Here is a 27,397-nt window from a genome sequence, read left to right as displayed (position 1 = left end):
AGACCGAGACGGCCTTGGCACTTAACTTTTTTCCCCTCCCCTCACACACCTTTCACCTTCGACAGACAAGAACGCTTTCCTCCATCTTATCTCCCCCCTCCGACAAAGGACGCCTTGTGTCTTCATCCAACTCAAAAGTCTATTTCTTTTCCTCTGACGTCTTTTTTGTCAAGAGCTTATCTCAAAGCGTCTTTTTTCTTTCCCTCCTTTCTCTGAGATCTTTCCCTCATCTCAGATTCGCTCCCCACTTTCTTTGGTGCGCTTTGTTTTCACCCCTCTTGTGTCCCAAGCAACCATGGCCGAACGCTACATCCCCGAGCATCGTCGCACCCAGTTCAAGGCCAGGAACCAGTTCCGGCCTGACGAGCTTCGTCGTCGTCGTGAAGAGCAACAGGTTGAGATCAGAAAGCAGAAGAGAGAAGAAAACTTGGCCAAGAGGAGAGGTATTCAGACCCGGGATGGCGGGATTGGTGTAGGAGGTGGTATGGCCGCCACCGAGAGTGACGATGAAGCCAGTGCTATTGAGAGTGAGGTATGCCAACCTATGATTTGTGTTTTGCATGCTTTGCTATCTGTCTCGAGTTTTCTCCGCCCGCAGACGCATCCATGGTCTTTATTTGTTTTTGTTCACTATACGCTCCACAACAGCCTTTTTCACCGCCCCCCCCCGTTGCTGGGCTAAGTGGGATCCGCCGTCTCAGTTGAAAACCATCGAGGGGGCGCACACGACACTTTTCAACTCTATTCAATACAGCACTGTTTTCTTGTTTGCATTAACAAATGAATATGTGGCTAATGGGAAAAAATTATTGTTTTAGCTCAACGTGGAGCTCCCGGAGATGGTGAAGGGTGTCTTCTCCGACCAGATAGAGTCGCAGATCCAGGCTACAACCAAATTCAGAAAGCTTCTCTCCAAGGAACGCAATCCTCCTATTGAACGGGTTATCGAGACCGGTGTTGTTAGCCGATTTGTGGAGTTCTTGCGCTCCCCTCACACCTTGGTGCAGTTTGAGGCCGCTTGGGCCCTGACCAACATTGCGTCCGGTTCCGCCCAGCAGACACAAGTTGTCATTGAAGCTGGTGCTGTGCCTATTTTCGTTGAGCTTCTCAGCAGCCCCGAACCCGATGTTCGGGAACAGGCCGTTTGGGCTCTTGGTAACATTGCCGGTGATAGCCCTCAGTGCCGTGACTTTGTGCTCAATGCTGGTGCCCTCCGTCCTTTGCTCAACCTCATTAACGATGGCCGGAAGCTGAGCATGCTGAGAAACGCTACATGGACCCTGAGCAACTTCTGCCGTGGCAAGACGCCCCAGCCCGATTGGACTACAGTAAGTTTCTCCAGGCTATGCTCTGATGACAACGTCACTTTTCTAACGCTTCCCAGATTGCCCCTGCTCTTCCCGTGCTTGCCAAACTCATCTATATGCTCGATGATGAGGTCCTGATTGATGCTTGCTGGGCCATCTCCTACCTGTCTGATGGGTCCAACGATAAGATTCAGGCGGTCATCGAGGCCGGCATCCCTCGTCGTCTCGTTGAGCTGCTCATGCACGCTTCTACCTCTGTTCAGACCCCAGCCCTTCGCTCTGTTGGAAACATCGTTACTGGTGACGACGTCCAAACACAGGTCATCATCAACTGTGGAGCTCTTCCTGCCCTCCTCTCTCTCTTGAGTTCCACCAAGGATGGCATCCGCAAGGAAGCCTGCTGGACCATCTCCAACATCACCGCCGGCAATTCTAGCCAGATCCAGTCTGTGATCGATGCTGGTATCATCCCTCCTCTGATCAATTTGCTTGCCAACGGCGACTTCAAGACCCGCAAGGAAGCTTGCTGGGCCATCTCGAATGCCACTTCAGGTGGACTGCAGAAGCCTGACCAGATCCGCTACCTGGTTAGTCAAGGATGCATCAAGCCTCTGTGCGACCTCCTCGCTTGCCCGGATAACAAGATTATCCAGGTTGCTCTGGATGGCTTGGAGAACATTCTCAAGGTCGGAGAGATGGACAAAGAGGCCGCTCAGACTGGTGAGGCTCGCGTCAACCGGTATGCCTTGTTCATCGAAGAGGCTGGTGGTATGGAGAAGATCCACGACTGCCAGAACAATGCCAACGAGGAGATCTACATGAAGGCCTACAACATCATTGAGAAATACTTCTCTGATGAGGAAGAGGCCGGCGGTGACATTGATGAGCTTGCCCCTCAGCAGACGCAAACTGGTTTCGCCCTCGGAACCAACCAGCAGCAACCTGGCGGATTCAACTTTGCCAACGGCGGTGACTCCATGGATATGTAAACCCGCCTTGCGAAGGCTCTGCCGGTCCAAGTTTCTTATCCTCATTTTCTCCCTTCTCCAGGACAGGAATAACGTTTCAAATTCTTCACCTCAACCACTTTGGAATACCTGATGCCTCTGTCTCTTTGCTGTCATCGACCCCCAGCCTGCGAGCTAGGCTTACTTTATGTTAATTCCCTGCCTGTCTTATTCTACCCCTTTATCCGTTTTCAGCTATGATTCCTTTACGTTTTCCTTTGTTTCCCTTTCACGATGCAAAAGATTCACCGTCATGTAGCCCCTATAGTTCCCCCCTTCAGGTCAATTCCCTCGAAGCATCCCTCATACACAGGCGTCCTTGTTGTCATTTGGCTTATTCCCTTTTTCGGATGTGTTTCTGCTCAAGTGTGGTCCCTTGGTAGGCTGAAGTTTCATGCGTTCTCATTTTTAGAAGTGGACCTGCACCCAGGAGTACGCCGTCTCAATACAAAAGCAAAAAGAAATTTCTAATACTCTTTGCTGGAGTATAGTTGGTATTGATCATTGTAAATCTTTCAAATATGCGTTTTCTTGGACTCGTGGAAACTAAAGAGCCAACTAAGCCTGGATGATGCCCCGCATGATATGTGCCCAAGAGGACAAATAGAGAGAACATGACGAACAGCTCCCTCAGTATGTACAATCTCCAAAAAGGCAAGTTGCATTGAAACACCTCCGTTCGGACAATTGGTTCAGACAAGCTACTAAAACAAAGGTTGAAACGAATTCCCAGGTACTAGAAAGAGATGAGCAAAGAGAAAACTTGAGAAATGAGACTTTAGATAGAGCGAGTAGAACATTCACAGACGGCAATCAGATTTCGAATTAGTTTAGAGTGAAGACGTAGACATTGTCATAGCGAATAACAGAGAAAAGGAGAGGATCGAAATATCCAGCAAAAGCGCCCGGCTCAGCGTGTAGAGAAACATTTAGTGCAGTGGTAGTTAGAATTTACATGAAGGAGAAAATAGGAATGGTGAGGGGAACGGCAGATCCGTAGGATGAAGATTGAAGAGGGCCTGAGGGATTAATCTCCCATCACTTCATCCTCATCGGGATCTGGCGCCGTGGGATTATCGTCTTCCTCCTCATGGTCTTCGTCGACATTGTCCTCCTCGACAAGTCCTCTTGCGCGAAGATCGTCTTCATCGTCTTGCTCAGCGTCGACGTCAGGTTCGTGATCCTCCTCCTCATCGTCGTCGTCCATGCGCTCAGCTGATTTGGAAACTTTTGAAGGCTTGGTAGCACTCGCCCGGTCCTGTTGCGCGCCCCCAGCGGCGGCTTGCTTGCCTTTCGATCGAGACGGCCGGGGCCCAATAACTTTAGGTTTGCGTTCATCAAGGAAAGACAACACCTCGCGGTAGTTCTGGCCTAAGCGTGACTTGTGCCGGACGAGCCGCTGCTTCAACTGTCCGCGCTCCGAGCCCGAGGCGTCAATGATGCGCCCTATGATGGCAAGCACGATTTTACCCGTCAGCTCGCACAGCCGTTGCTCCGCTAGAATAGTGGCGCGCAGACGCTCGTTCGCTATCGATTCGCCCTCAGCTCCTGTTTCGTCCTCCTCATCTGAAGGCTCCCGCTCAACGTCCGACTCAGAGGCAGGCTCGTCGTCTTCTGCAGGCTCGAGAGGCTGTCGTAACTTCCTGGCATATGTGCGTTCCGCGATGCCATGTATCTTAGCAATCAGTGCCTGTGTATTTGAATCGATTTCGTGAACCAAGCTCTGGGTTTGCATAATAACCTCCTCATCGTTCCCTGTGTTCAACCCAGCGTGACGAAGTGTGCCAAACAAGGTTTGCAGATCGAGCAGTGTTGTAGTCGCCGTGAAGCGAATGTCATCCAAACCACTGCGCTGTCTCATGACAGCTACTAGACTAGCAACAAACACCTCACGGCTCTTAGTCAGAGTTTCAAAGTACGCCGTAGTGAAAGCTGCCTTTCCTGCGCTCAAGGCCGTGGTTAAGGCCTGTACCTTCCACATGAAGTAGAAGAGCAGCGTCCGTATACTGCTGGTCACCAACTCGGTTTCCGCCTTGGCTGACTCGTCGTCTTCCTCTTCCTCGCGCAGACCACGTTTGACCAAATGAATGAGCACATTGAAGGGAGCTTCAGGATTTTCCTTCTTCCTGCCCTTGGATTTAGAAGCCGGCTTCTTCTCAAGTACGTGTGTGCAGTCGGTCACGCTGGCCAGGTTCAAAATTCTCATTGCTGTGTTGGCAAGATCATTCAGGGTTGGCATCGGTATAGAGCTACCCTCAACGACTCCTTTCTTTTGTGACAGAGCCTCAAGGGCATCTATTATATCATCCCATAGCTCCTGTACCTTACTCTCAAGAGCTTCTCGCATGTCATCAGAGCTCTTTGCGTGTAAAAAGGCTACACCGGCCTCTGCCAACACATCCTGGTCAGAGTGCGTGAGGAACTGCTTGTTAATATCGTTCAGCAATGAAGTGTATGCGGTGGCATCCTTTTGCAGATCCTGGATCTTGTCCAAGTCGACCAGATGCTCAAGTCGGAGAACAGCAGACGCCGCTTCCGGAACCGATCCATACTTGTTCAACAATTGAGGAATGATCTGTGCAAGACTATGTGCGATCTCTTCTTGAAGCTCGGGAATCTTGTCTGTCAAAGCCTTCACTTTACGACCTCTTTTGTCAATGTCTGACTTGGCGACGTCGAGGATGCGTAATTTAACCGCACAACAGAGGACTTCAAGAAGGATAACCTCCTGCCCTTCCTGCATCTTATATAGTTTTTTAACCATGCCAGTAGCACTATCCCCAGTAGGATCGTCGGGAATCTGAGAATGGTCGTAGAGGAGGAAGCCGGCCAGAGATTGCCATTGAGAGAGCTCTGCAAAGTGCGGGTAGATGGCCTCCGTAGCAAGTACAAACCGCGAGTCTAAGGAGGCGCCGAAAAGTGCATCCCGCGCCGTGGACGACTTCCGCTCAGGAGCCAGCTCGTTTTCCTGTTCATCATAGGCTTGAAGGATATCAACCAGGCACTTGAACTTGATCCAGGATCGCTTGGGCGACTCATAGTCATCCTCATCCTCGTCGCCAAACATCTCATTCATCTCGTCTCCGACCTCCTCGGTTGTGGACTCGAAAACATCTTCCACATTGGCTACGAAAAACGGACCGGCAGCTCTGCGGACACGGGGTTCCACGTCGAATACGAGTCTACCAACGGTGTCAATATCGGCTGGCTCAAGTAGACCAGCCTCCCGAATGAGATCGAGTAGTTCAATCGACGAGGCGCGCACGCCGACGTCCGCATCGTGGGCTGCCATTTCCACCATGCGCTGGCGAAAGCGCTCAGTGAACGATCTTAAACCAGCAATGTTATCTTTGTTAGAGTACAGACGCTGGAGCTGCGTCACGACAATTGAGCGTGTCTCAGCAGACGGGTCGGAGAGAATCCAGCCAAAATAGCGAAGGAATTGGCCTTCGAAAAAGTATTCTCGATAAGTGTGCATCCAGCGCCCGAGAGCTGCAATGCACTCGCTGCGAATTTTGGGGTCGATATCTCGGTAGCGGTGGACAAAAACGATATTGACACCGTCTTTGAGGTACTCATCAATTGCTTCCAACTTGCTTTCACCTTCTTCGACTGTCGAAGTGATCGCATTGACTCTTCCCTGATTAACCGTCTTCTTTTTCTTCTCCGCCTCGAGCTGTTTACGGGAAGCAGAGACAGTAGTCATCACTTCTCGTGCAACATCACACAAGGCGTTCATGATCGTGAGGGAGATGACGGTCGAGGTATGTCTGAATGGCCGACAACCCGAAGTGGACAGGGCAGCTAACCATATTTGAAGGTTTTCGTAAAGCTCCTGCTGCTTATAGAGAACTGAAGAATGGTGGAGAGTTTGCACGAGCGCGGCAAAGAAGTCTTCTAGAATGGGTTGAAAGGCTTTGAATGTCCGCGCCTTGGAAATGAGAGGATATTCGAAGATCCCTAGCGCATGGTACTCGGTCGACAAGTCATTGATGCGCTCTGGTGCGTGGTCTGGATCATCAATATCCGCATCGCTCACTTCCAAATCGGTCCCTGCACACTTGAGTATAAAGTTGATCATGGCATGCATCGCAGCCTTGGCATCCTTCTGATACTGGGTAAGCCATTCGGCAGCAACAGTGTCGCCAGTCTGGTTTTTCCCAAAGACCTCCGCTGTTGAGATATGGTAAGCCGCGATGCGCAAGGCGAAACAAAAAGGAAATAAGCCACCTACCATATAAGCCGTTCTGTCCGGCGGCCAAACTAGGTCGTGGTTTCACCTTCCTGGGGCGCGACACTGTTTTCTTGCCATTGACAGCTGGGCGAATCGCCAGCTGGTTCGGAATCCCATTGCCCGCGACTCTAGGCCTCTTTGCACCATGTGTCGCTTGAGACTTTGTCGTCTTGCTTTTGACACCGGATGTGGCTTTCTTTGCGGAAGCCTTGCGCGCTGCGCGTCTCTTTTCCCTCAATTCTTCTTCGTCTGGCTCGCCATCACTGATTTCTTCTGATTCCGACGCGTCATCCTCATCAGCATCATCCTCCTCGTCTTCATCGCGGGTAATGTCACGCTTGCGCTTGGCTGCGCCTGGGTTTGAATCACTGTAGCTTTGAGAAAGAAATTCGGGTTTGCGCGACACACGTCCGGACTTTCTTCTAATTGATGCCTGGGGCGAATCGAGGTTGGTCAGCCCGGGTTCGGGACTCGAAAGAGGCGACTCATTTTCCATTCTTATAGGTGATAATATAGCGCGCTGTAGAATAAATTATCAGTCAGTAAGCTGCATAAGCTGACCCAGCATTGACAAGCGAGAATTAAGATGGTGGACAGATCAGACTCGAACGAGGGTTGGCCCTATGTCTCTCAGAATGCGATGTGTGTATGATCAGTCGGGGTCGCGATGTAACAGTCTTGTTACAACTCCCTCTAGGCGCGTTTGCCGCTTCGCGCGAAAAAAATCGGCGAAAACAGACACAGAACTAATACACCTACCTCTCAGATATACAATGGCAGCATGTGCGATACAATGCCCGAATGTGGTGTGAAAAGTGAGACTCGAGAGATTGAGAGAATGAGGGGACAGGGAATTGAACTGTCTCTTGTGGACGACGCGCCTTGATGCCTGGTGATCGGGGAACCGGGCGACCCCAGGCACTCAGGCACTTATTGATGCCTCAGGCGATAATCCAGCTTATCGCAGATATCAAACGCACCTTAAAGTTTGGTCGTCACAGTACGTAAGGTACCCGAAGTGAGTACCAATCCTTACCATACCGCGCTCTCTTCTTGGGTTTTAGTCATAATTATTCTGGGATCAGCCAGGGTCAGTGTCGCGGACATCTGACCCCAGCCAACCCAGCTGCATATGCGGAGAAAGAGAATAATCATGCCGTAATGAGAATCCTCTTTACTCCATCACTGCCGCATCTGAAGCTCAGTAATTTGAGGGCCAAGAACCCCAGCCCTTTGTCCGTTTCACGAGGTCAATCGAACCCCGCTTCCATCTGCTGGTTTGTTAGCAAGAGGACTGGCGACTGGACAATTTGACAGTTCTTTGGCTGCCCCAGTACGTGAAGATCTGGAGCCAGAAGGAGCGCATGAAAGGGGCCTTCATGACGCCATTCTGCACCGCATCTCTTTTTGCGTCCTCTCTGCGTCCAGATACGGATATATCATGCGGTTACAGCCACTTAGCTTGTCTACTTTCCCTATCTCCCTACATCCTAATCCCCTCTGCCTAGAACTCGTTGAAGAAGATCAGATACGATGCCAATAATATCACCCTTTGAGTCCTCCATTGCCAAACCAGGTCAGGGCAAAGTCGTTCTATCTCTCCTTCCTCCTTCGATCCCGACCCTGACGACCTTGACTTACAAGTATCCATTGAAGCTGCTCACGCGCGCCCCGGGCTTCGTGCCACAGTCCTCCGGGCTTACAGGCTCTTCTCGACCTGTTCATCTCTATCTTCTCACATACGGTGGAGGTCTTCTACCAGGCGACCACATTGATGTCTCCATTACGTTGGATCCCCGCACAAGACTCGTTGTGACTACACCGCAGGGAAGCACCAAAATCTTCAAGACGGAGCCTACTGCAAGCGTCAAGGGCCAACGGGGAACACCAGCACGTGCATTAACAGACAAAAGCCGCCAGCTAGTCAACGTACAGGTCGCCAGCGAAGCCGCTCTCTGTTACCTTCCAGATCCAGCCGTGCCCTTCAAGGACAGCCGGTACGAGCAGGTACAATCATTCACCGTCGACGGGGCCTCAAAAGACCACAAGAGAAGCAGCCTGTGTGTGCTGGACTGGGTGACGCAGGGCCGCACCTCACGAGGCGAGAATTGGGACTTCCATCTCTGGAAGGGGAAGAACGAAGTCTGGACACACGACGCCACAGGCAAGAAGAAGCTACTCCTCCGTGACTCGATCATTCTAGACGACGAGATCGACGCCGTATGTCTGGAAAATGACTCGGAGACCTTCAGCCGCAACAACTTGATCCGGGAACGTACGCGACCCCACGGGATCATAGGCACCCTGATTCTGTACGGTCCTGTGTTCGAGGATTTAGCGTCATTCTTTATGAATAGGTTCACGTCGCAGCCGCGCATCGGGGCTCGGAACTGGTCGTCCTCTGCCCCGGCGGCGGCGGAGACACCGCCAAATGCAGACTCGGAAGTGACCTTCACCGCGGCGCGAGTAAGAGGAGGCTTCGTCCTTGTGAAATTTGGCGCGAATGACTTTGAGACGGCCAAGAATTGGCTCGGTGGTATTTTACGTGACGAAGGGACAATTCTCAGAGAGTTTGGAGAAGAATCTTTTATGTGTCTATGACCCTAGTCTCTTTCTGGTTCTTCTCGCCTAGTAAAAAGCGCTTATATTGTTCCTTTGTTTTCAGCGTGGCTCGTGTTGATGGCGACTGCCTTGCTGAAATCACGATGAGACACATATTGATACCCAGAAATCATACTGCATCGACGCATTTATATGATTGATCATCTGATTTATTTCACCGAGACGATAATTCAAACTGGGATATATCCAAACCCCGTGGGCCATCCTCTGAAATATGGTCTTTCAAAGTCTAAATCGTATTGGCCTATAACAAGGTGAACGTAGATGGGACAAAACAGAACTGAAACCCAAGCCCAAGGTATCGTCTATTGGACATCCGGAACCGACGCCATGAACTCGCAAGTACGCCAACCAGGAAATATAAGTTCTAAAATCAACTCTGTGACCAAAAGACTCGTTCCGAAGATGGCAGTGGTAGGGATGTCAGGCTAAGGTGACCGCCCAGCAGCCATCTCAGCGCAAGTGCGACCGTCGATAAAACCGAGTACACCCTACCAATCGAAAATCCTGACCTTCCATTCTTGCTTTGTGGCACTCTGCAAGTCATCCACGTTCAGAATATCGACGCCCTCACGCGCCAGAACGCTCCAGATGTGATTCCTCAGGCTCCGCGGCCAGCTAGGCAACCCCCAATAACGCACCTTGAGTCCTCGGCGATGAGCGCCCTGGATCTGCGCCCGGATGAGATCCATCTGCTCGTTTGTCAAGTGGAATCTCCAGGGATAGCCGATGGACTTCTTGAAGGAGACCGAGGCGTAGAAGCTGTTGGTCCAGTTGAAGGTGTCGGGGCCAATGTCGCCGGCGGAGATACCTGACAGGCCCTGGCCGTCGTTTCCGGTAGGTGGCTGGGCGGTGGCCGCCGAGTCATGCAGGACGTCAGCCTCTGCAGGAGGAGCAATGGCCTCGTGCTCCGCCAGGAGGTTTAGCGGGGCGTCGAAGAAAATGTCGCGATAGGTTGAATTCGACGTGATCATATTGAAGGGGGTATTTCCCGTTCCGACCACGGTGATTGGGCCGTTGGTCAAACCAGTGCCATTGAAGTAGGTGAGGTAACCGCGCTCGCGCAGAGGCGACAAATCCTCCATCACACGCTGCCATGTCTTCTCTCCATCGGTTTTGAGATCAATGAGGAGAATGAGGGTTTGAGAAGGGTCAGTGTCGAAGACACCATGTAGAGGGTGATCGACAGCGGCATGGAAGTGGGTGATGGGATTCTGCCGTTCAATAATCTTGATCAATGGGTCGATGTACATGTTCTTGAGGGTGCGCTTCGTCGTGAGGGACGTGGAGGTATGGCCGACGTAGAGCTCATTGTCAATCAGCCACACATCGGCCTCGACACCAATGCAACCCGCCTGCAAGGCCGAGTACAGGGGTATCCGTCGCCAGTAATCATTGTGTGAATGGCATCCGACAGGGATGATGTCCCGCGAGATATCTGTGGGCCAACGTGTGATGTCTGTGTAAAGGTCGTTGTCCGGAACATGGCGCCAATGGCCAGCCGCTTTGTCCAATTCGTCGGGGAAAAATGAGACCACAATGCCACAGACTATCGAGACGAACTGAACGAGTCCTCTGTATGGGTTCGAACAACAATCAGTGGTCATCGGCACCGAATGTGGCGGTGATGGTAGGGTAGGACGAGTACTTACAGCATGATGAAAACCCCCGCAACGGTCAAAAGCAAGCAGTAGGACACCCTGTGATTCTTGAACCGTCTATGCGAAGTATATGAGCGTTTTGAACGTTTAGTGGCCGGTGAGAGGAGAGGTAGGATATCTTCGACCTCCTCATTTGACGAGCAGAGCGAAGAAATCCCAGCCAGTCGTTGGCTCCATGTGAATTGAGATCGGGTCTGGCCCGAACATTGATATTCGGCTATGGAGGGGTCTGCCGGTAATTCCTCGATAGAAAAATGAATGTCTGGTTTATCGCGATGCTGTTCGTCTTGGTTGTCGGAGGGAAGGGAAGTCGGGACAAATTCATAGGACTGTGGGGAGTGTCCCTTGCGGGCGGATAAGAAGAAGCCCATAGCCGGTACTGTATCACTTGGGAATTATTTTCACCAACTGGCGAGGACTACTCCTTCTACCCCCTCAATCCACCTTCATTCTTCGAGCGAAAATCGTACAAGAACAGTCATCTCATGAGCATTTATAATTCGAGAGGGGTTCAAGGTTATATTTCATTGTGACCCAGGACCCCTCCGGCCAAAAGTGGACGCCTGGAATAATACCACTACCCTGCTCTCTGGCGCTATATCTGCTGATTTCAGTTCTAGGAACCATCAACATGTCTGGCATCTCGAGTCACCACTGGCTCGCTGGGATTTTTGGACCCTGGATCGACCCATTCCCCATGTGTAGCAATAGCGACGACGATTGGATGGGGGCTTGACAAGAGGCTTGAAACCGTTCCAGACGTCCGTCCTAAGAGGCGACCCGTGCCGACTTTGTTGGTGTCTACGCGTCTCCAAGCCTGAGTAAACTAAGGGTCTCAAGGCTTGGGTTCTATGACTTGAAATGATTCGACCCAGAGTTGGCACTTAGTCTGGTCCTCATTCCCTAGTGACATGGGGGGCTTAGATGCACCACAAAACAGCCCCCACTAACCGTGAAATGAGCTCGGGATGAATGATGAATGATGAACAAGCAGCTGATCGACAGAAAGGGTCCCTCTTGGATATTCTCTTTGATATTGATCGCTCTTAATCATTCCGTTAACCGCTGGTTCCCGTGGATATTATGGGTAGATCTTGAAGATGAATGCATGCTGACTGGCACTGTAACAGAAGCTGCAGCCTGGGTCAACATTGTGAATTCTGATGCCTGGACTTTCATCCACTGCGCGATTTGCCCCACGAATAACGTTTCTCTCAAGCATCGTTAGGGGCGCAGTTAGTTCAACTAGTCCATTCCAGTCCTAAAAAGTCATAGTGAAGTGGAAAAAGTTATTCTCCCACATGACCAGAGAAAGAGTCTCAATATACTCCGTATGCCCAGGAGATGCTAGCCATGGCCGACAAGACACTACTACGGAGTACATTAATCCACCAGTATACTGTTCCTGATACTGAAACAGAAGCATCTAGCAGTGTACTGTACATTATTGCCTTGGTAAGCCTATATGACAGGGATAATAGGATGGGTGCCTCAAAGACCTCGAGCACAGCACCCTGTATCTTCTCTAAAGCTGTAATAAACAAGTACATGAATTGCGGACTTATTTTGTGTGCATCATTAACACGGGACGAGCCAATATACACCTGGGAATACAAGGGTTCTTACCAGGGAGAGATGATAGAGGAATGAGGACTGCGGCTGTAGCATTGTAATTGTGCCATTATCGGACCCAAACCGCCTTTATCAGTAGCGATAGCGATTAGATCTGCCGCTAACCACGGAGGAAAAAAAGTTCGCCGAACCATCTCAAGCTTCGGTTTCTATCAACCACAACCACAACCAACAGAATAACAATCCACCATGCCTCACAAGCATAAGAGAAGAAAAAATGACGCGAGGTGCGTATCAAAGTACATCTAATATCATATACCTCCGCTAATCCCACCACAGCATCTACGACCTCCCACCCACCCTGATTGCGAAGCCTCTCCCGACTCGCGATCCCAACGCCCCAAAAACCAAAGGCAAAAAGCCCGCACCCAAGTCTAAAGCCCCAAAGAAGAAGGAAAGCCTCTCGGCTTTTGCCCGTCGCAAATCCGAGCTGGATGATGACACCCCGCGCGCCTTCCGTCGGCTGATGCAGCTCCAAGCCAACGGCGGCAAGCCAGCACCACCCAAACCCGATGCCGGCGAGACAGGAAGCAAGAAGCGCAAGCGCGATACAACTGAGGACACAAAGCAGTCGTCGCGGAAGAAGACTGCTGTGTCGTCGACTCCGACCGAGGCTGATAATGCTGCGACATCTACCGCGTCTAATCTGAAGATTCTGCCGGGGGAGAAATTGTCAGACTTTGCTGCGCGGGTTGACCGCGAGATGCCTATATCGGGGATGAAGAGATCGGGGAAGCCGGCGCCGGCGGACCTACCTAAGCTGCGCGAGGGGCGGCAGACGAAGCACGAGAAGCGCCTTCGTCGATTACAGGAGCAGTGGCGGAAGGAGGAAGCGGAGATCTTGGAGCGTGAGGCGGCCGAGCGGGAGGAGCGGGAGGCCGAGTTGGAGGAACAGTTGGAGTTGTGGAAGGAGTGGGAGATGGAGGCTGCGCAGGCCAAGGCAAAGAAGAAGGGCGCTGCCGCGAAAAGAAAGAAGAAGGGCGATGGTGCTCTGGATGATGATGGCCCGGATCCGTGGGCGAAGCTGAAGAAACGGGATCGGATGAACAAACCGGCGAACCCCTTCGAGGTGGTTCAGGCGCCGCCGCAATTGACGAAGCCGAAGGAGGTTTTCAAGGTCCGCGGAGGAGCTCGAGTCGATGTCGCGAATGTTCCTGCTGCCGTGGGAAGTTTGAGACGGAGAGAGGAGTTGGCGAGCGAGCGGAGGACTATCGTGGAGGAGTATCGGCGGTTGATGGCTGAAAAGCGACGTTGATTTGTGGCTCTTGAGTTCTAATACCCATTGATAAAGAAGAAATGATTTACTTTGCGCATCACATACACAAGAAAAGTCTCTATGCCTATTGACGAGAAGACATGGCTTCCGAATGCTTTTGTATATACAATGCATCTATGACCCCAGAACACCCAATGAGAACTAAAACAAGATCCAGCTCTTTACATGATTATCTGCAATGCTCATGCGTTCTGCAGAGACTTGACATAATCCGCCGCCCTGGCCTTAATCTCCTCCACCATCTTCTCATCGCCGCCATTAGCAGCTGCCAGCTTCTCCTCAAACGACAGCCACTTCTTAAAGAAGAACTTGGCCTGCTTTGGACGAAGCTTCTTGCTAGCATCCGTGGGAGTAGCAACAGCAGCAGCAGCACCATTCTTGGCATCCCGGATACCAAGGACGCGCTCGAAAAGCCGCCGGACCTGCTCCGCATCGCCATTCTTGATTTCCAAGTCCAGGAGTACGTTCCACAGGTCAACTCGCTTGGGGAACGAGGAGAGCAGGCCCTCAAACACAGTTCGGCCACGTTCAACGTCTCCGTTGGGCGAGCGGAACTCCAGCTGACCGAATTTAGAGGTAAGCTCCACGTGCGTATGAGAGGGCAGAGACTGGAGTGCGCGAGGAAGCAGAGAACGAGCACGATCGGGCGCCGCCATGCTATCAAACAGGAAGCTTGCGTAGTTCAGGAAGAACTTGGGCGTGTTGGAGATCTTCTTTTTGAGGGCAGTCTGGAAGAGCTCATCCGCTTTCTGTAAGGTCAATTGGGTCAGCATTCATATACTTGAAATATCGGTTGGTGAATGGTATCAGGGGTGACTCACTTCATTCTTTCCTGACTGAATGTAGATGCTCGTCATGCGGTCGTAGATCTCCTGCGTATCATTGTACTGGCAGGCGCGCTTGAACACCTCGTCGAGACTGTCATCATTGCCGTATGTGTTCTCCAAGTTGAGCAAAGCCACCCAGATGTTCAACTTCTCGGTGTCCTGGCCGATGCTAATGGTGCGGAGGGCACGCTCGGCGATTTCCCTGGCTTTCTCGACCTCGCCGAGCTCCAACTGGAAGGCCATGTACTTCAGCCAGAGAAGCGAAGAGTCAGGCTCACCGAGCAGGAGCCGTTCGTAGTCGGCAACCGACTGAGGCCCATTGGCGTCCAACTCGCCAGTCCGATCAACCTGGATCTCAGGCTTGCGGCTCTTCTTTTTCTTCTTCCGAGAGTTGTCTTCATCGTCGGAATCAGACTGCATCGCTTCGTCCTCATCGTCTTTGACGTTTCCGCTCCAGTCAAAGCCTGTTGCACCGAGGCCCCCGTCTCTTTTAACAGGTGCGCTGGTCATCTCCACATCCTCATCGCTCTCCCCACCATCACTCTCACTGTCTTCCTCAAGATCGACGCCCCCCATAGATTCATCATCATCGTCGTCGTCCTCGGAATCGTCACTACCTTCTACGTCGACACCGCCCATACCATCTAGGCTGACGCCGTTGGAGTCACCCTCCTCATCACTGCCGCTTTCATCTTCCTCATCATGATCCTTGAAGTGGGAAGCCTTCAAGCTGAATGAGATCTTCCCTGACTCACGGTCGATCTTGATGATCTTGGCTTTGACTAGGTCGCCTTCCTCGTACAAGGTGCGGGCATCGTCAACTCGTTTGTCAGCCATTTCACTACGATGGCATAGACCGCTAATGTTGGCGGACCGATCGATGACAATGAAGGCGCCGAATTCCTCTACTTTGCGAACCTTACCAGTGACAAACTGACCGACTTTGAGGTCATGCATCGTGATCGGTGCCTTGTATTCTGGATCCAAGACAGATTCCTTGAGACTCATTTGCAATCTGCCTTGCTCGGGATCAACGACAGTCACCCGTCCCTTGACCAACTGGTCGACTTGGAAGGAGTCCTTCCACTCCTTGAGGTAGGAATCCGACAGGTCAGAGACACGAACGTAGGCCGTGACATCGTGGCCCAGAGTCACAAAGAGACCGCTATCAGCGACTCTCTTGACAAATCCTCGAACCACATCATTGACCTTGAGTTGCTTCATGGAAGTGATTTCGGGATCCTGGACCGGAAGGGAGGAACTTAGAACTTTCGACGGGCGGAGAGAGAGGGAAATCTTCTTGTTGGCTTTGTCAACACCCACCACACAAGCACGTAGCACATCGTTCTTATGGTAAACGGTAGGGTTTGCCTTCGAGTAGTCATCGGCCAGATCAATCAGATTGACCGCACCCACGACCGTGTCGCTGAGTTGCATGATAACCTGCTTCTCCGTGACCTTCGTGACTCGTCCGGGAAGAATCATGCCAACAGAAATATCTTCGAAAGACAGCTTGCTAGACCGTTGCTTGGCTGTAAGATCTAAGCGACCCTTTTCGGTGTCAACGGCAGCGACATGGACCTTCAGCGCTGAGCCGATTGGGAAGTGCTTCTCCACATCGGCAAAAAGAGACAAGTCATCCGAAGCGTCCATGAAACGTAGTCGTCCGCGAACATTGGGTGAGAGGTTGATCCAGAGACAATCATCAGCAACATTGTTGACGAAACCGACCCAGGTTGAGCCAACCTGGACTTGCTCCAAGTTCAACGGGGAAGGATTGGCGGCCTGTAGGAAACTTGGCTTAACAGAAAGTTCAAACACGGGGAACTTCCCAGAGCGGTGACTGATTGGAAGAAATTTGTGGCTGCGCGCATCATGGATTCCCAGGATTCTAGCTGAGATTGATTGCTTGGGGCGGAAAAATCGCAACGGTTGTTTGCGATCCTTGATGTCTTCCCACTTATCGAAGACCTCGGAGACGTCAATGCGACCTTGAATGTTGTCTGCAAGTTGGACGTTCACTTGGGTTGCCTTGACAGATACAACCTTACAGTTCACAGTCCTGCCAAAGGTGAAATCAGACATCGACTTGATGCTTTCGTCCACAGCATTGGTGACCTCATCGTTCGAGGGAGTAGGCTTGGGAGCGGGTTTCTTTGGACCAGCTGAGGTTGCTTCCGAAGGCTTCATGCTCAGGATGAACCTTTGGAAGTCTCGGTCGATGGAGTGGACAGTTGCAGTAACAAGCTGCGATTTGACCATGTCATAATCAGGTTTATTGACGTTCTCGTCCGCTAAGAGTCTCTTAGGTACCAATCCAATAATGCCACCGAGGAACTCGATAAACAGACCGTCGGATGTGATGTTTCGGACAAAACCAGTGACTTCAGCGCCTTCTTGGATGTCCTCAAACTTGGCCGGGAGAGATCCTTGCTTGGCTGCTTTCTTGAGACTCGCTCTAGCCGACACTTTGATGAGTCTGCGGGCTCTCTGAATGTCAAGTACAAGAAGATCATTGAGCTTCTGGCCAACACGAATTTTTGAAAGGGCCGAGATTTGTTTGGATTCAGGACCGTCCACCACATGCGCCAGATCTAACCGAGCAATAAGACCGAACTCGTCCAACTTGAGCAGAACATCATCGACAGACTTCTCAAACACCGTCCCTGTGACACGCAACCCGGGCTGAATCTTCTCGAACGCCTTTCTATAGGTCTCAGTGAAGGTCGAGGGGTCTTTGCACGAAACTGCTAGTTTTCCAAGAGCTGGATCCACACTTAAAGCGTGAACGTTAACCACCTGCCCTTGTCTGAAGTGTTGCGAAGGATCCTTGATGTAAGCTTCGCTCATCTCCGACACAGGAAGAAAACCACGAACTGAGCCGTAGAATTGAACGACAGCGCCATGTGGTTGAATGTTTACAATAGTACCTGGAGACTGAGAGCCTGGGACGATATCTTGGTAATCTTTCCAGATGGCAGATTCGCTGTTGAGTAGACTCTTCTTCAGAGTTAGGCGAATCTGGCGCTTCTGAAGGTTGACCGACAAGATTCGAGCAGTGATCGTCATGCCTTCCCGGAACTTCTTCTCAGGGAATTGAAGGGCCGTGTCTGCGAAGTGCATAGAGGGAACAAGACCGGTGATACCATCCGCCAAGGTCACAATCAGTCCGTCAACCCCCGCCGGCCCAATTAACAGCTTCTCAATCTTCCCCTTGACCACAGTACCCACAGTCACATCCTCCATACGTAAGAAGGGCTGCTCAATAACTTTCCTCTCAAAGGAGAGTAGATAGAGGCCATCAAAAGCACTGTAGCCGACAACCCTAGCCTCATGGACAGAATCGATTCGGAAGGGACCGTGTTCTGGTGCAATGTGTTCAACTTTTCCGTCTGCTAATCGGGAGACATGAACAAAGCCCACGTGCTTCGTAGAGCCCATCTGCACATAAACACCCATTCCGGGATCAACCATGACAACTTTTGTTTCAGGTATGATTGCAGAGATTGCCGGCGCATCCTCAGAGGTGCCAGGACCATGACCCTCAGTCGCAAACTTCAAAACATGGTCGAGTATTGAAAAGCCGACCTTGAATGGCTCAGAAGCTGGGAAGGTGCAGACAATACGTCCCTTGATTTTCGCACCCATCTGAAACTTCTTTGTCAAGTCGTCTTTTCCAGAGTTGCCACCAGACTGTACCAAGTCCACTGTGGCATCGAGCATACCCATGATCTTACCGATCAATCCGCTAGAAGAAACCTCCGTCAACAAGATTTCTGCTGCAGTACCAGGAAGGAATGAGTTGATTGTCGACGCCGTGCTGAGATAATGTGATTTTTTGATAGATCCGGCAGACTGAAGGTTGGCAGATAGTTTGACAACACTTCCGTTGGCGTTTTGGCCGGTGACCATACAAAGGAAAACCGATCCTTCTTTGATGCTCGAATAGTCTGTCTTGGGGTCGATCTCCTTCTTAGACATAAAGCCCTTGACGTCCGCGCCCTCAATACCCAGGTCCATCACCAGACCATGGTCTTCCACACTGACAACCGAAGCTTGAATGGCTGTATTGACCTCCAGATCCGATTTTGAGAGCCCGGCGTTTGCCTGTCTCGGGTCAACTGAAAGTTCAATACGCTTCTTGTTCTTCGAAGGAGCATCTGCGGCGTTGCTCCCAACAGAAACAACGGATGCACGCAGATATTGGCCAAGATAAAAGTAGTCGGTCAGATCCAAGGAATCATCGTCGCCGTCCTCCTCCTCCGCGTCGCTATCCTCATTGTCATTATCGTTAAGAATTTTCTCGATCTTCTCGTCCAACTTCTTGGAAACCGCAGTCAAGGGAACATAACCGGTCAGGTTATTCGGGAGAGATAGACCAATATCGTGAGCATTAATGCTGGACACTTGGCCTAATACCATCGATCCGGGAACAATACGCTGCAGTCGTCAGCCTTTTATTAACAGCCACAGTATATGCTTAATGCGGGCCTACCTTGAAGTTGAGGCCTTCAATTCGCACACCTTGCTTCTCATTTGCTTCTTCTTTTGCGCGCTTCTTGCTTTTGGCCTTCCTTTTCCGAGACAGTTTGGTAGAGGTCGCATTGTCTTCAGCATCGTCCATTTCAATGTCTTCATCGTCATCCCCAACAGCGAAATTGTCAGACGACTTCTTGGACCCTTTCTGCTCGAACAGCACATCCTTAGTCGCTTGGATATGGATCTGCTTCTTTTCGAGAGGTGTCAGAACGCTCCCACCACCACGAGGAAACGAAGGTTCGTCATCGCGCAGCACTGTAAGCTCGGTAGGTTTAAGGTCGCTGGTAGATTCTGATGTTCTCTGCTTTTTCTGATCTTTGCCCTGTTCAGCTCCTCCAACTCGAACACGCTTCTGGGGCTGACGAGTCACTGCCTCCTCCCCAGCATTGCCCTTGCGCTTTATAGGGGCCATAGCTGATAGACAAAGGGCACCAGATAATCAGATGCGACCTTATGTCAAAATTGCTGGATGTCCTTCAGACCAGCTAGCTAATCGGAACCGGTTCACAAAAAAATAGCGGATACAAAAAATTTCTGGATCTATGTCGGCAGACCGCCTTCCGTATCAAGTACAACCCCATCACTTTAATTGAAGAGTCCACCGCCTACTGGAAGAAGCAGCTCGCGTCACGAAAAAAGCACGTCGACACGAGATTGATTTGTTCTGCTGCCCGCGACGCATAGTTGATAATCCGAATTACAGTACTAGGGACTACGCTCCTCTCCCCAGCTCCACCATGCCGCAGTTTTGCACCGTTTAGCCAATTCTTCTCTTATCCCTCTTTTTCGTCTGTTGTTTTTCTTTGAGTAGAATGCCTTTGTATGTCTTTCGTTTGCCTATAACCCACAATGGATGCCTGCCATGACCTCCCCGAAGTACCTCGATCGGAGCCTGTGTTTCCTGCCTCGCCAGCACAGGAGTTTCCCTCATCTCCACCCTCCATAGCATCGGACGCTGGCATGAGACGTAAACCTAAGAAGCCTCCACCAGTCACTCCACGGTCTTTCCGGCGCTTCTTTACTCCTCGTTCGATGCTGAACGCCGGAAATGGCGCGGGATCGGTTCGGACGAATCGGCAGGCCTTGAAGGTGCTCAGCTCACCAGCTGTCAATCGTCTGGGTCCAGCCTTCACACGTGCATTGAAAGCAGTGGGAAATAGAACTGTTGATAATCACTCTTCAGATCTTATGCAGACTCCAAGCAGGAAGCGGAAATTGTCCTTCTCCTCTATCGGTTCTCCGCTACAATCGTCGCCATTGCGGAAAGTTCGTGTCAGGTTTCCTATTGAAGATGGAGAGGAGTTGAATCTCTCGGTTAAGGATATCAAGACTGGCAATGACTCGCAAGATATTGAACCGAAACCTGCAGTGCCTAGCAAGCTATGTCTTCCCATTGCGCCTATTCGGCGGTCCCACGCGCTTCAGACATCCGGAGGGCTTTACATGCGAAGTGTCTTGGGACCACGGGCCAATCAGGTAACAATGCGATCCAATGTTGGGGCTGGTTGGTCATCTCTTCGTACTGGATCTTCTTACCCTCTTCTCACTATGTTTCAGGGTGGCAGGATATGACCTCCGCTTTCTACTCTCGCTCGACCGACAGCCATTCCTGTACCAGCTTCACCGGGGACCGTCTCGCTCTCCCATTCTGTACCGCAACATGTAACAGTACGTGATTTGCTCTTTAATCCTTTCCTCCTCCTCCTCCTCCTCCTCCTCCTCATTTGTTACCGATTTAGCTGACTGTTGTCCATCTTATAGCGAACTCACTTGTTGCAGTGGGCGATGAAGAAGGCGGCATTCGATTACTTGACTCTGCCAAAGACGACAAAAGCGGATTTTCCAAGGCATACCTAACCTTTCGTCCCCACATGAACGCAATAATGGATCTTGAATTCTCGTCCGATGATATGCTCCTGGCAACAGCTTCCGGTGACCAAACGGCACAGGTGATTGATATGGCTACGCAGAAACCGATATACTGTCTATCAAACCATGTGTCCTCAGTGAAGCGCGTTCAGTTCCAACCGGCGGCGAATAATAAAGTTCTTGCAACTTGCAGCCGGGATGGAAATGTCAACATCTGGGACCTTCGATGCAAAGGGTTCGAAAGGCCATCCTTACAGGTCCGGTGCTCGCTGGAATCTGACTCGGACAATTCGCTGTCACTGGCTTCCAAAATGATTTATCCCCAAGTTCTTAATACGATACATGGAGCTCATGCTTGGACCCCCCAAACTTCTATCTCTGATAAATCCGAACCGCAAATTGGCCGCTCCGACATCACGGTAACCTCATTGACGTTTCTTTCCCCCGGTCGCGAAAATCTCTTCGTGACAGCGTCAGAGGCCAATGCATGCGTGAGACTCTGGGATTTGCGTACCACACACAGCAACCGTCGTGGTCGCCCTGTCCTTCCCGTTTCAACAACTCGTGAACCGGATAGCCACATTAAATATAGGCGCTTTGGACTCACCTCGCTGACACTCAATGGTGATGGTTCACGGCTCTACACACTCTGTAGGGATGGCACTGTATACGCATACTCCACGTCCCACCTGGTACTTGGGCATGCACCTGAACTTTCTCTGTACAATGATCGTCCAAGACGCTCAGGCGGTTCTGACAAGGAAGGCCTGGGTCCATTGTACGGATTTCGCCATCCGCGGTTACAGGTGTCTTCATTCTACGTCAGAGTCAGTGTCCGCAAGGCCGTTGCAGACAAAGTGGAAATGTTGGCTGTTGGAAGCAGTGATCACTGTGCCGTTCTCTTCCCGACTGACGAGAGATTCCTTCATTCTCGCGTCCAGAATCCAGCTGTTGATTTGAACCCCCAGTCCCCAGGGATGTCATTCACTCGCTCTGGCTTACGCCGCACTAATTCAGCAGTTGGCTTGTCCGGACGACTGGAGGATACCGTGCCGATCTACCAATCAGGGACACCATTGGTTGAGGGCCACAAAAAGGAGGTGTCAGCTGTTTCCTGGTCTGTAGATGGGGAGCTTATTACAGTCAGCGACGACTATAGTGCCAGGTGTTGGCGCGAAGGGCCTGATGCTCGGGACCTGCGAGTCGGTGGCGAGACCGAAGGTAGACGATGGAAGTGTGGCTGGGCTGACATCGAGAATCAATATGACGACGATGATGAATGACTTTTCGAGAATCGAATCTCTCCTCTGCTGGGTTTACGGTTCATGTGAGCATGTTGAGGCGTCTGGGTTTGGTTTATGTTCATTTAGCGTGGTGTCTGCCTGTTCAATCTAGACGGCATGCAACAGCTTACTGTGGCATTTAGCGGCGTGCATTGTATAGCAGGGATGTGCCTTGGTGCATAGTGCATTTTAAGGAAGTACCCGTTTTCAGGTTTTTGAGGGTTGGGTACGTGCATTTGTTTATGAGCGATTCTGTTCAGAGTGAAGACTTTTGGATCATGTCCTAAGGAGGCTTAAAGGAGGCTTACCACTTGGCATATCCTAAACGATCAGCATATCCAGAGGCGTCTTCTTTAGTCTCATCTCAAATGAAGAGCACCTGTTGAAGAGTATCTCTCCAAATACCCAACTTCATAGATGTACATGTAGCGGGAATCCACGGTCCCAGAGATGTCCACAACGAAAGTAACAGCTTCATGAGCCCCATTCAAGGGAGACCCCGCTCAGTATGCTTTAAGAGGTGTTGAGCAAGGCCGGAAAAGGAGCAACTTTGGCCTCCCAGACACAGGAATAGAGCCTCCTTTGTAAGAGATGGGAACCGGAAGGATTTCATAGATTACGGAAATGAAAAGAGCCAGAAATCTGTACTCGTGATAGCTTATTATGCTTTTATACTCCTGTACCCTGATCTAGCACTCCATGCATAAGCAAGCAAAGTTACGCAAGTAGTCATCAAGCTCTTAGTGACCGTGTCCGTCATCCTCCTTCCTTTCAGGGTCCAGCTTGATCATGGTATCGATACGCATGATGGCTATGCAGGCCTCAACAGCACTCTTGAACTGCTTGACCTTACCCATGCTGGGTTCCAAGACACCTGCCTTGATGCAATCGTGGACCCGTCCCTTGGTCAAATCAAGACCATAGTTCTTGTAGTTCTTCTTCTTTACGATAGCCTTATCGTCCTTGTTGGCGGGGCTTTCTTCGATGCGTTGAGAGGCCCAGTGACGGCTGCGGAGCTGGGCAACGAGCTCAGACGAGTCTTTGGCGGCATTGACTGCCAATGTCTTGGGAACAATGAGAAGTGATTGGGCGAATTCGCCGATAGCTAGCTGCTCACGAGAACCCTGTGAAGATGGCCCGTTAGCGAAATGAAACGTCAAGAGGATATGTTACGAACGTACCACTGTGACTGCAAACTCTTCAAGGTAGATATGAAGCGCCGTTTCGACGGCGCCACCTCCAGGAACGATACTACCACTCTCAAGAGTGCGCTTGACAGCGCAAAGAGAATCGTGAACCGAACGCTCCATCTCATCTAAGCTGTAGTCATTGGGCCCTCTGAGGATGATCGAGGCCGAGGTGTGGACTTTGGTTCCTTTGACCAGAATACACTCGTCATCTGATATCCGCTCCTGCACAACTTCCTCTGCATATCCGAGGTTTGATGCGTCGAATTTCTCATCGCCGTTGAGATCAGAGAGTGAGCTAACCAAGGTAGCTCCAGTGGCCTTCGCAATCCGTCTCAGATCCTCCTTCTTGCAGCGTCTGACAGCCATAGCTCCCCTCTCGACGAAGAGCTTGAGAACCATGTCGTCGATACCCTTAGTTGTGAAAATGACATTCGCTCCAGACTTAAGGATCATCTCTACCCGCTCAAGAACAATGCCGGACTCTCTCTCACGGATCTTCTCTAGTTGGTCAGGATCATCAACCGTGATCTGAACGCCGAGCTTCATTCTCTCCTTTTGCAAGTTCATATCGAGACAAGCAATCTTTGCGTCGGTAATCCGGGTCTTCATGGCTTGTGACGCGACGGTACAATTGAGTGCATAACCCTTGACGAGCATAGATTCCGTGCCACTCTTTCCGTGGGCCTTGAGAAGATTCACAGCCTTGACTGGGTATTTCACCTCGTTCTTCTGGTTTGTGGTCTTCACCAGCAACATGGCATCGACGACCATATTGGCGAAGAAATCCGCGTCCGCGCCGATGATTTTGCTCGACATAGAAGTCTTGGCAATATTGACCAGGCTGTCCTTTCCGAGCGCATCGACTTTCGTGGTGATGTTCTCATTCATATACTTGACAGCTTCTCTGAGGGCTAGCCGGTAGCCATTGATAATAGTCGTGGGGTGGATACGGTTCTTCATTAACTCGTTTGCTCGTCGTAAAAGTTCGGCGGCAATAAGGACGACGGAAGTGGTGCCATCTCCGACCTAAAGTATAACAGGATCAGGGAAAGAGCTTTTCAGGACAGAACATTGGCGCGAGCGATAGGTCATACCTCCTTGTCCTGCTGTTGGGCTAGATCAACAAGGATCTTCCCAGCAGGGTGTTCGATGTCGAGCAAACTCAGAATAGTAGCACCATCGTTGGTTACAGTGACATCCTATATTGACAATTAGAACTCTGCACGAGATGCCGAGGGGCTGAGCTCTGAATGCTTACCCCTATGTCGTCCACCATCATCTTGTCCAGGCCAGAAGGACCAAAGGAGCTCTTGACAACATTTGCAATAGCCTGAGTCGCAAGGACTGCGTTTCTCGTCAGCATTTAAGTATCAGAAATGCCAGTTATCACACACCATTCTGCTCGCGGACATCAGCGCCAGTTATTTTCTGTCCTCCTAAGACTGTGTGATGGTCGTTAGTAGAACAGTCCCAAAGAGGAGCCCATTTGGGGGGGCCGAAGCTCACAAAGAGTGTCCGCATTGCGCGGCGCCTCGAAAATGCCTGCCATGATTACTCGATAGTAGAAAAAGGTGTTTGTGACGAGATGGCCGAGCTTCCACTGCTGGAGATCTCGTTCTGCTACCCACTCTCAGTTGGTCTCCCGCTAAAAGTTCTGCCGGTCCGGAGGCGGTGAATGTTTTCGAAGATGCATCCCACTTTGGCGAGGGGAATGCGGCCCTGAATTTGCTCCCACGGACGAGTCATCTCTCGCTTCCGCCTAGGCAATCGCCCTCCTTTTTCCCTGTCCGTTCTTCTAGCGCCTGCTCGACTCGATCCTCGTTTGCATAATGGCCAGTCAAACCCCCGCTGACACTTCGGTTGCTGCTGACCCTGTCACCCTTCCTGATCGCAGCCAGAACCCCGCTGATGCTGATAAGGCCGCTCCCCAAGGCGAGACCTCCAAGAATGCCGCCAAGAAGGCAGCAAAGCTAGCAAAGCAGGCTGCTGAGAAGGCTGAGAAAGCTGCAAACAAGGGCATTGGAAAGTCGGAGGCTAAGAAGGCTACATCAAAGGCGCCTAAGAAGAAGATTGAAGGGGCTGCTTTGATCGGTATCGATGTTTCCAAGGAGGAGGACTTTCCTGGGTGGTACCAGCAGGTTCTTACAAAGGGTGACATGCTGGATTACTACGACGTTTCTGGATGCTTCATTCTCAAGGTACGATCGTTTGCTGGAATGGATAGACTACCGTCGACTATTATGGTCCAGTTGCTGATGAGACACAGCCTGCTTCTTACTTTATTTGGGAGGAAATCCAAAACTGGTTCAATGCAGAAATCAAGAAGGTTGGCGTCAAGAACTGCTCATTCCCTCTGTTCGTCTCCGAGGATGTGCTGCAGAGAGAGAAGGATCACATCGAAGGTTTTGCTGCCGAGGTTGCTTGGGTGACTCACGCGTATGATTTTCCTTTTTGACGAGCGTTGTACGTCTTTGGTGTATAGCTGACTTACTCCTTTACAGAGGCAACACCCCTCTTGAGAAGAAGATCGCCATCCGCCCAACATCAGAAACTGTTATGTACCCTTACTACGCCAAGTGGATCAGAAGTCACCGTGACCTGCCTCTCAAGCTCAACCAGTGGAACTCGGTCGTCAGATGGGAGTTCAAGCATCCTCAGCCTTTCCTTCGGACAAGAGAGTTCTTGTGGCAGGAGGGTCACACCGCTCACCTTACCGAGGAGGCCGCTCGCGAGGAGGTCCTACACATGCTCAACCTCTATGCTCGGATTTACGAAGAGCTCCTCGCTGTTCCCGTCGTGAAGGGCCAAAAGACAGAGAAGGAGAAGTTTGCTGGTGGTCTTTACACCACCACTGTTGAAGGTTACATTCCTGCTACTGGCCGTGGTATCCAGGGTGGAACTTCACACGGTCTTGGCCAGAACTTCAGTAAGATGTTCGGAATTACCGTCGAGGACCCGTCTGCCAAGCCTGATGAGAAGAAGCCTCCTCTTCACGTCTGGCAGAATTCGTGGGGTCTTTCCACCCGTACTCTGGGCGTTATGGTCATGATCCACAGTGACAACCGCGGTTTGGTCCTTCCTCCTCGCGTTGCTGAGACTCAGACGATCATCGTTCCTGTCGGTATCACTGCCAAGACTTCCGACGAGGAGCGTGAGAAGCTCTACGCGGAGATCGACAGCCTTGTCTCCCTGCTCAAGGCTGCAGGCATCCGTGCCGATAGCGACAAGAGAGAAGGCTATTCCCCCGGCTGGAAATTCAACGACTGGGAACTTCGTGGTGTCCCTCTGCGTATTGAATTCGGTCCCGGTGAGTCCGTCGGTCGTTACGTCACGGCCGCTCGTCGTGACATTCCCGGTAAGGATGGCAAGTCGACTATTCCCATTGATGAGCTGTCCACCGCCGTTCCTGCTCTGCTGGAAACCATCCACAAGGATCTCTACAAGCGCGCAGATGACGAGTTCCGCGCTCATCGCAAGCTCATCACCAACTGGGATGATTTCACCCCCGCACTCAATGAGAAGAACATCTGTGTCATCCCTCACTGTCTCACTGAGGAGTGCGAGGACCAGATCAAGGAACTCAGCGCCCGCAAGGCAGAAGAGGACTCTGGTGTGCCCCAAGACGCCAGGGCTCCCAGCATGGGCGCCAAGTCTCTCTGCATCCCCTTCGATCAGCCCGAGGGCATCGTCCATGGCCAGACCAAGTGTGTTAACCCCAAGTGCACCCGTATGGCCGAGAAGTGGTGCATGTTTGGACGTAAGCTCCCTCCCTATGCCTTCGCTCTAGAAGGAATCGAACAATTCACTGACAATTTGCGCGCAGGTTCCTACTAAACGTCAGACATGGCATTCGAGTCATGCATATCCACATCGGATTGTCCCATCCGCCTGCATGGCGGTGGTAACTATGACTTTATGATTTTCCTTTCTCTGCTGTTTCAGATTCGGTG

The 27,397-nt window shown here is 51.2% G+C and overlaps 9 protein-coding genes across 9 annotated transcripts; 5 read left to right on the top strand and 4 right to left on the bottom strand.

The window, feature by feature from the left end:
• The first annotated feature begins 16 nt into the window (after nt 1-16).
• On the top strand, nt 17-2,817 carry AFUA_2G16090 (karyopherin alpha). The gene is made up of 3 exons (XM_750851.2): nt 17-532; nt 819-1,328; nt 1,385-2,817. Exons 1-3 carry the CDS (start codon nt 296-298, stop codon nt 2,294-2,296), a joined length of 1,659 nt encoding a protein of 552 aa, XP_755944.1. The 5' UTR covers nt 17-295; the 3' UTR covers nt 2,297-2,817.
• An 8-nt stretch (nt 2,818-2,825) lies between these two features.
• AFUA_2G16080 (cohesin subunit IRR1) lies at nt 2,826-7,432 on the bottom strand. The gene is made up of 3 exons (XM_750850.2): nt 7,308-7,432; nt 6,549-7,068; nt 2,826-6,487 (listed from the first exon to the last, which is right to left on the bottom strand). Exons 2-3 carry the CDS (start codon nt 7,042-7,044, stop codon nt 3,342-3,344), a joined length of 3,642 nt encoding a protein of 1,213 aa, XP_755943.1. The 5' UTR covers nt 7,045-7,068; nt 7,308-7,432; the 3' UTR covers nt 2,826-3,341.
• A 649-nt stretch (nt 7,433-8,081) lies between these two features.
• On the top strand, nt 8,082-9,149 carry AFUA_2G16070 (urease accessory protein UreD; the record flags this gene model as incomplete). The annotated part of the gene is made up of 1 exon (XM_750849.1): nt 8,082-9,149. One exon carries the CDS (start codon nt 8,082-8,084, stop codon nt 9,147-9,149), a length of 1,068 nt encoding a protein of 355 aa, XP_755942.1.
• A 512-nt stretch (nt 9,150-9,661) lies between these two features.
• Nucleotides 9,662-12,520, bottom strand: AFUA_2G16060 (uncharacterized protein; the record flags this gene model as incomplete). The annotated part of the gene is made up of 2 exons (XM_750848.2): nt 10,823-12,520; nt 9,662-10,745 (listed from the first exon to the last, which is right to left on the bottom strand). The coding sequence occupies exons 1-2, from the start codon at nt 11,200-11,202 to the stop codon at nt 9,662-9,664; spliced, it is 1,464 nt and encodes a 487-aa protein (XP_755941.1). The 5' UTR covers nt 11,203-12,520.
• Nucleotides 12,521-12,652: 132 nt separating this feature from the next.
• Nucleotides 12,653-13,718, top strand: AFUA_2G16050 (uncharacterized protein; the record flags this gene model as incomplete). The annotated part of the gene is made up of 2 exons (XM_750847.1): nt 12,653-12,690; nt 12,743-13,718. 2 exons carry the CDS (start codon nt 12,653-12,655, stop codon nt 13,716-13,718), a joined length of 1,014 nt encoding a protein of 337 aa, XP_755940.1.
• A 29-nt stretch (nt 13,719-13,747) lies between these two features.
• On the bottom strand, nt 13,748-19,594 carry AFUA_2G16040 (putative rRNA biogenesis protein RRP5). Its single transcript, XM_750846.2, has 3 exons — nt 19,062-19,594; nt 14,561-19,006; nt 13,748-14,488 (listed from the first exon to the last, which is right to left on the bottom strand). Exons 1-3 carry the CDS (start codon nt 19,515-19,517, stop codon nt 13,922-13,924), a joined length of 5,469 nt encoding a protein of 1,822 aa, XP_755939.1. The 5' UTR covers nt 19,518-19,594; the 3' UTR covers nt 13,748-13,921.
• A 156-nt stretch (nt 19,595-19,750) lies between these two features.
• Nucleotides 19,751-22,649, top strand: AFUA_2G16030 (WD40 repeat domain-containing protein). The gene is made up of 3 exons (XM_077804229.1): nt 19,751-20,609; nt 20,663-20,773; nt 20,867-22,649. Exons 1-3 carry the CDS (start codon nt 19,955-19,957, stop codon nt 22,255-22,257), a joined length of 2,157 nt encoding a protein of 718 aa, XP_077660390.1. The 5' UTR covers nt 19,751-19,954; the 3' UTR covers nt 22,258-22,649.
• Nucleotides 22,650-22,846: 197 nt separating this feature from the next.
• AFUA_2G16020 (chaperonin-containing T-complex alpha subunit TCP1) lies at nt 22,847-25,094 on the bottom strand. The gene is made up of 6 exons (XM_750844.2): nt 24,954-25,094; nt 24,842-24,889; nt 24,706-24,791; nt 24,542-24,646; nt 23,439-24,473; nt 22,847-23,381 (listed from the first exon to the last, which is right to left on the bottom strand). The coding sequence occupies exons 1-6, from the start codon at nt 24,994-24,996 to the stop codon at nt 22,998-23,000; spliced, it is 1,701 nt and encodes a 566-aa protein (XP_755937.1). The 5' UTR covers nt 24,997-25,094; the 3' UTR covers nt 22,847-22,997.
• Nucleotides 25,095-25,139: 45 nt separating this feature from the next.
• On the top strand, nt 25,140-27,281 carry AFUA_2G16010 (proline--tRNA ligase; the record flags this gene model as incomplete). Its single annotated transcript, XM_077804228.1, has 4 exons — nt 25,140-25,645; nt 25,714-25,883; nt 25,949-27,204; nt 27,271-27,281. Exons 1-4 carry the CDS (start codon nt 25,277-25,279, stop codon nt 27,279-27,281), a joined length of 1,806 nt encoding a protein of 601 aa, XP_077660389.1. The 5' UTR covers nt 25,140-25,276.
• Nucleotides 27,282-27,397: the final 116 nt, after the last annotated feature.

The sequence above is a fragment of the Aspergillus fumigatus genome, chromosome 2 (assembly GCF_000002655.1).
Source record: "Aspergillus fumigatus Af293 chromosome 2, whole genome shotgun sequence".
In the NCBI taxonomy this organism is placed as follows: domain Eukaryota; kingdom Fungi; phylum Ascomycota; class Eurotiomycetes; order Eurotiales; family Aspergillaceae; genus Aspergillus; species Aspergillus fumigatus.
This window is presented reverse-complemented; position numbering and strand designations above follow the sequence as displayed.

Bases quoted from the DNA above. Each gene is read 5' to 3' on its own strand.
- AFUA_2G16090 (XM_750851.2), top strand. From the start codon at position 296: ATGGCCGAACGCTACATCCCCGAGCATCGTCGCACCCAGTTCAAGGCC. The intron at 533-818 runs GTATGCCAACCT...TTATTGTTTTAG, and splicing joins CCAGTGCTATTGAGAGTGAG to CTCAACGTGGAGCTCCCGGA. The intron at 1,329-1,384 runs GTAAGTTTCTCC...AACGCTTCCCAG, and splicing joins CCCAGCCCGATTGGACTACA to ATTGCCCCTGCTCTTCCCGT.
- AFUA_2G16080 (XM_750850.2), bottom strand. From the start codon at position 7,044: ATGGAAAATGAGTCGCCTCTTTCGAGTCCCGAACCCGGGCTGACCAAC. The intron at 6,488-6,548 runs GTAGGTGGCTTA...ATATCTCAACAG, and splicing joins CGGACAGAACGGCTTATATG to CGGAGGTCTTTGGGAAAAAC.
- AFUA_2G16040 (XM_750846.2), bottom strand. From the start codon at position 19,517: ATGGCCCCTATAAAGCGCAAGGGCAATGCTGGGGAGGAGGCAGTGACT. The intron at 19,007-19,061 runs GTAGGCCCGCAT...TGACGACTGCAG, and splicing joins TTGAAGGCCTCAACTTCAAG to CGTATTGTTCCCGGATCGAT. The intron at 14,489-14,560 runs GTGAGTCACCCC...TTGACCTTACAG, and splicing joins TTCAGTCAGGAAAGAATGAA to AAAGCGGATGAGCTCTTCCA.
- AFUA_2G16030 (XM_077804229.1), top strand. From the start codon at position 19,955: ATGGATGCCTGCCATGACCTCCCCGAAGTACCTCGATCGGAGCCTGTG. The intron at 20,610-20,662 runs GTTGGTCATCTC...ACTATGTTTCAG, and splicing joins GCGATCCAATGTTGGGGCTG to GGTGGCAGGATATGACCTCC. The intron at 20,774-20,866 runs GTACGTGATTTG...TCCATCTTATAG, and splicing joins CTGTACCGCAACATGTAACA to CGAACTCACTTGTTGCAGTG.
- AFUA_2G16020 (XM_750844.2), bottom strand. From the start codon at position 24,996: ATGGCAGGCATTTTCGAGGCGCCGCGCAATGCGGACACTCTTT. The intron at 24,647-24,705 runs GTAAGCATTCAG...TTGTCAATATAG, and splicing joins TGATGGTGGACGACATAGGG to GATGTCACTGTAACCAACGA. The intron at 24,474-24,541 runs GTATGACCTATC...GTTATACTTTAG, and splicing joins CCCAACAGCAGGACAAGGAG to GTCGGAGATGGCACCACTTC.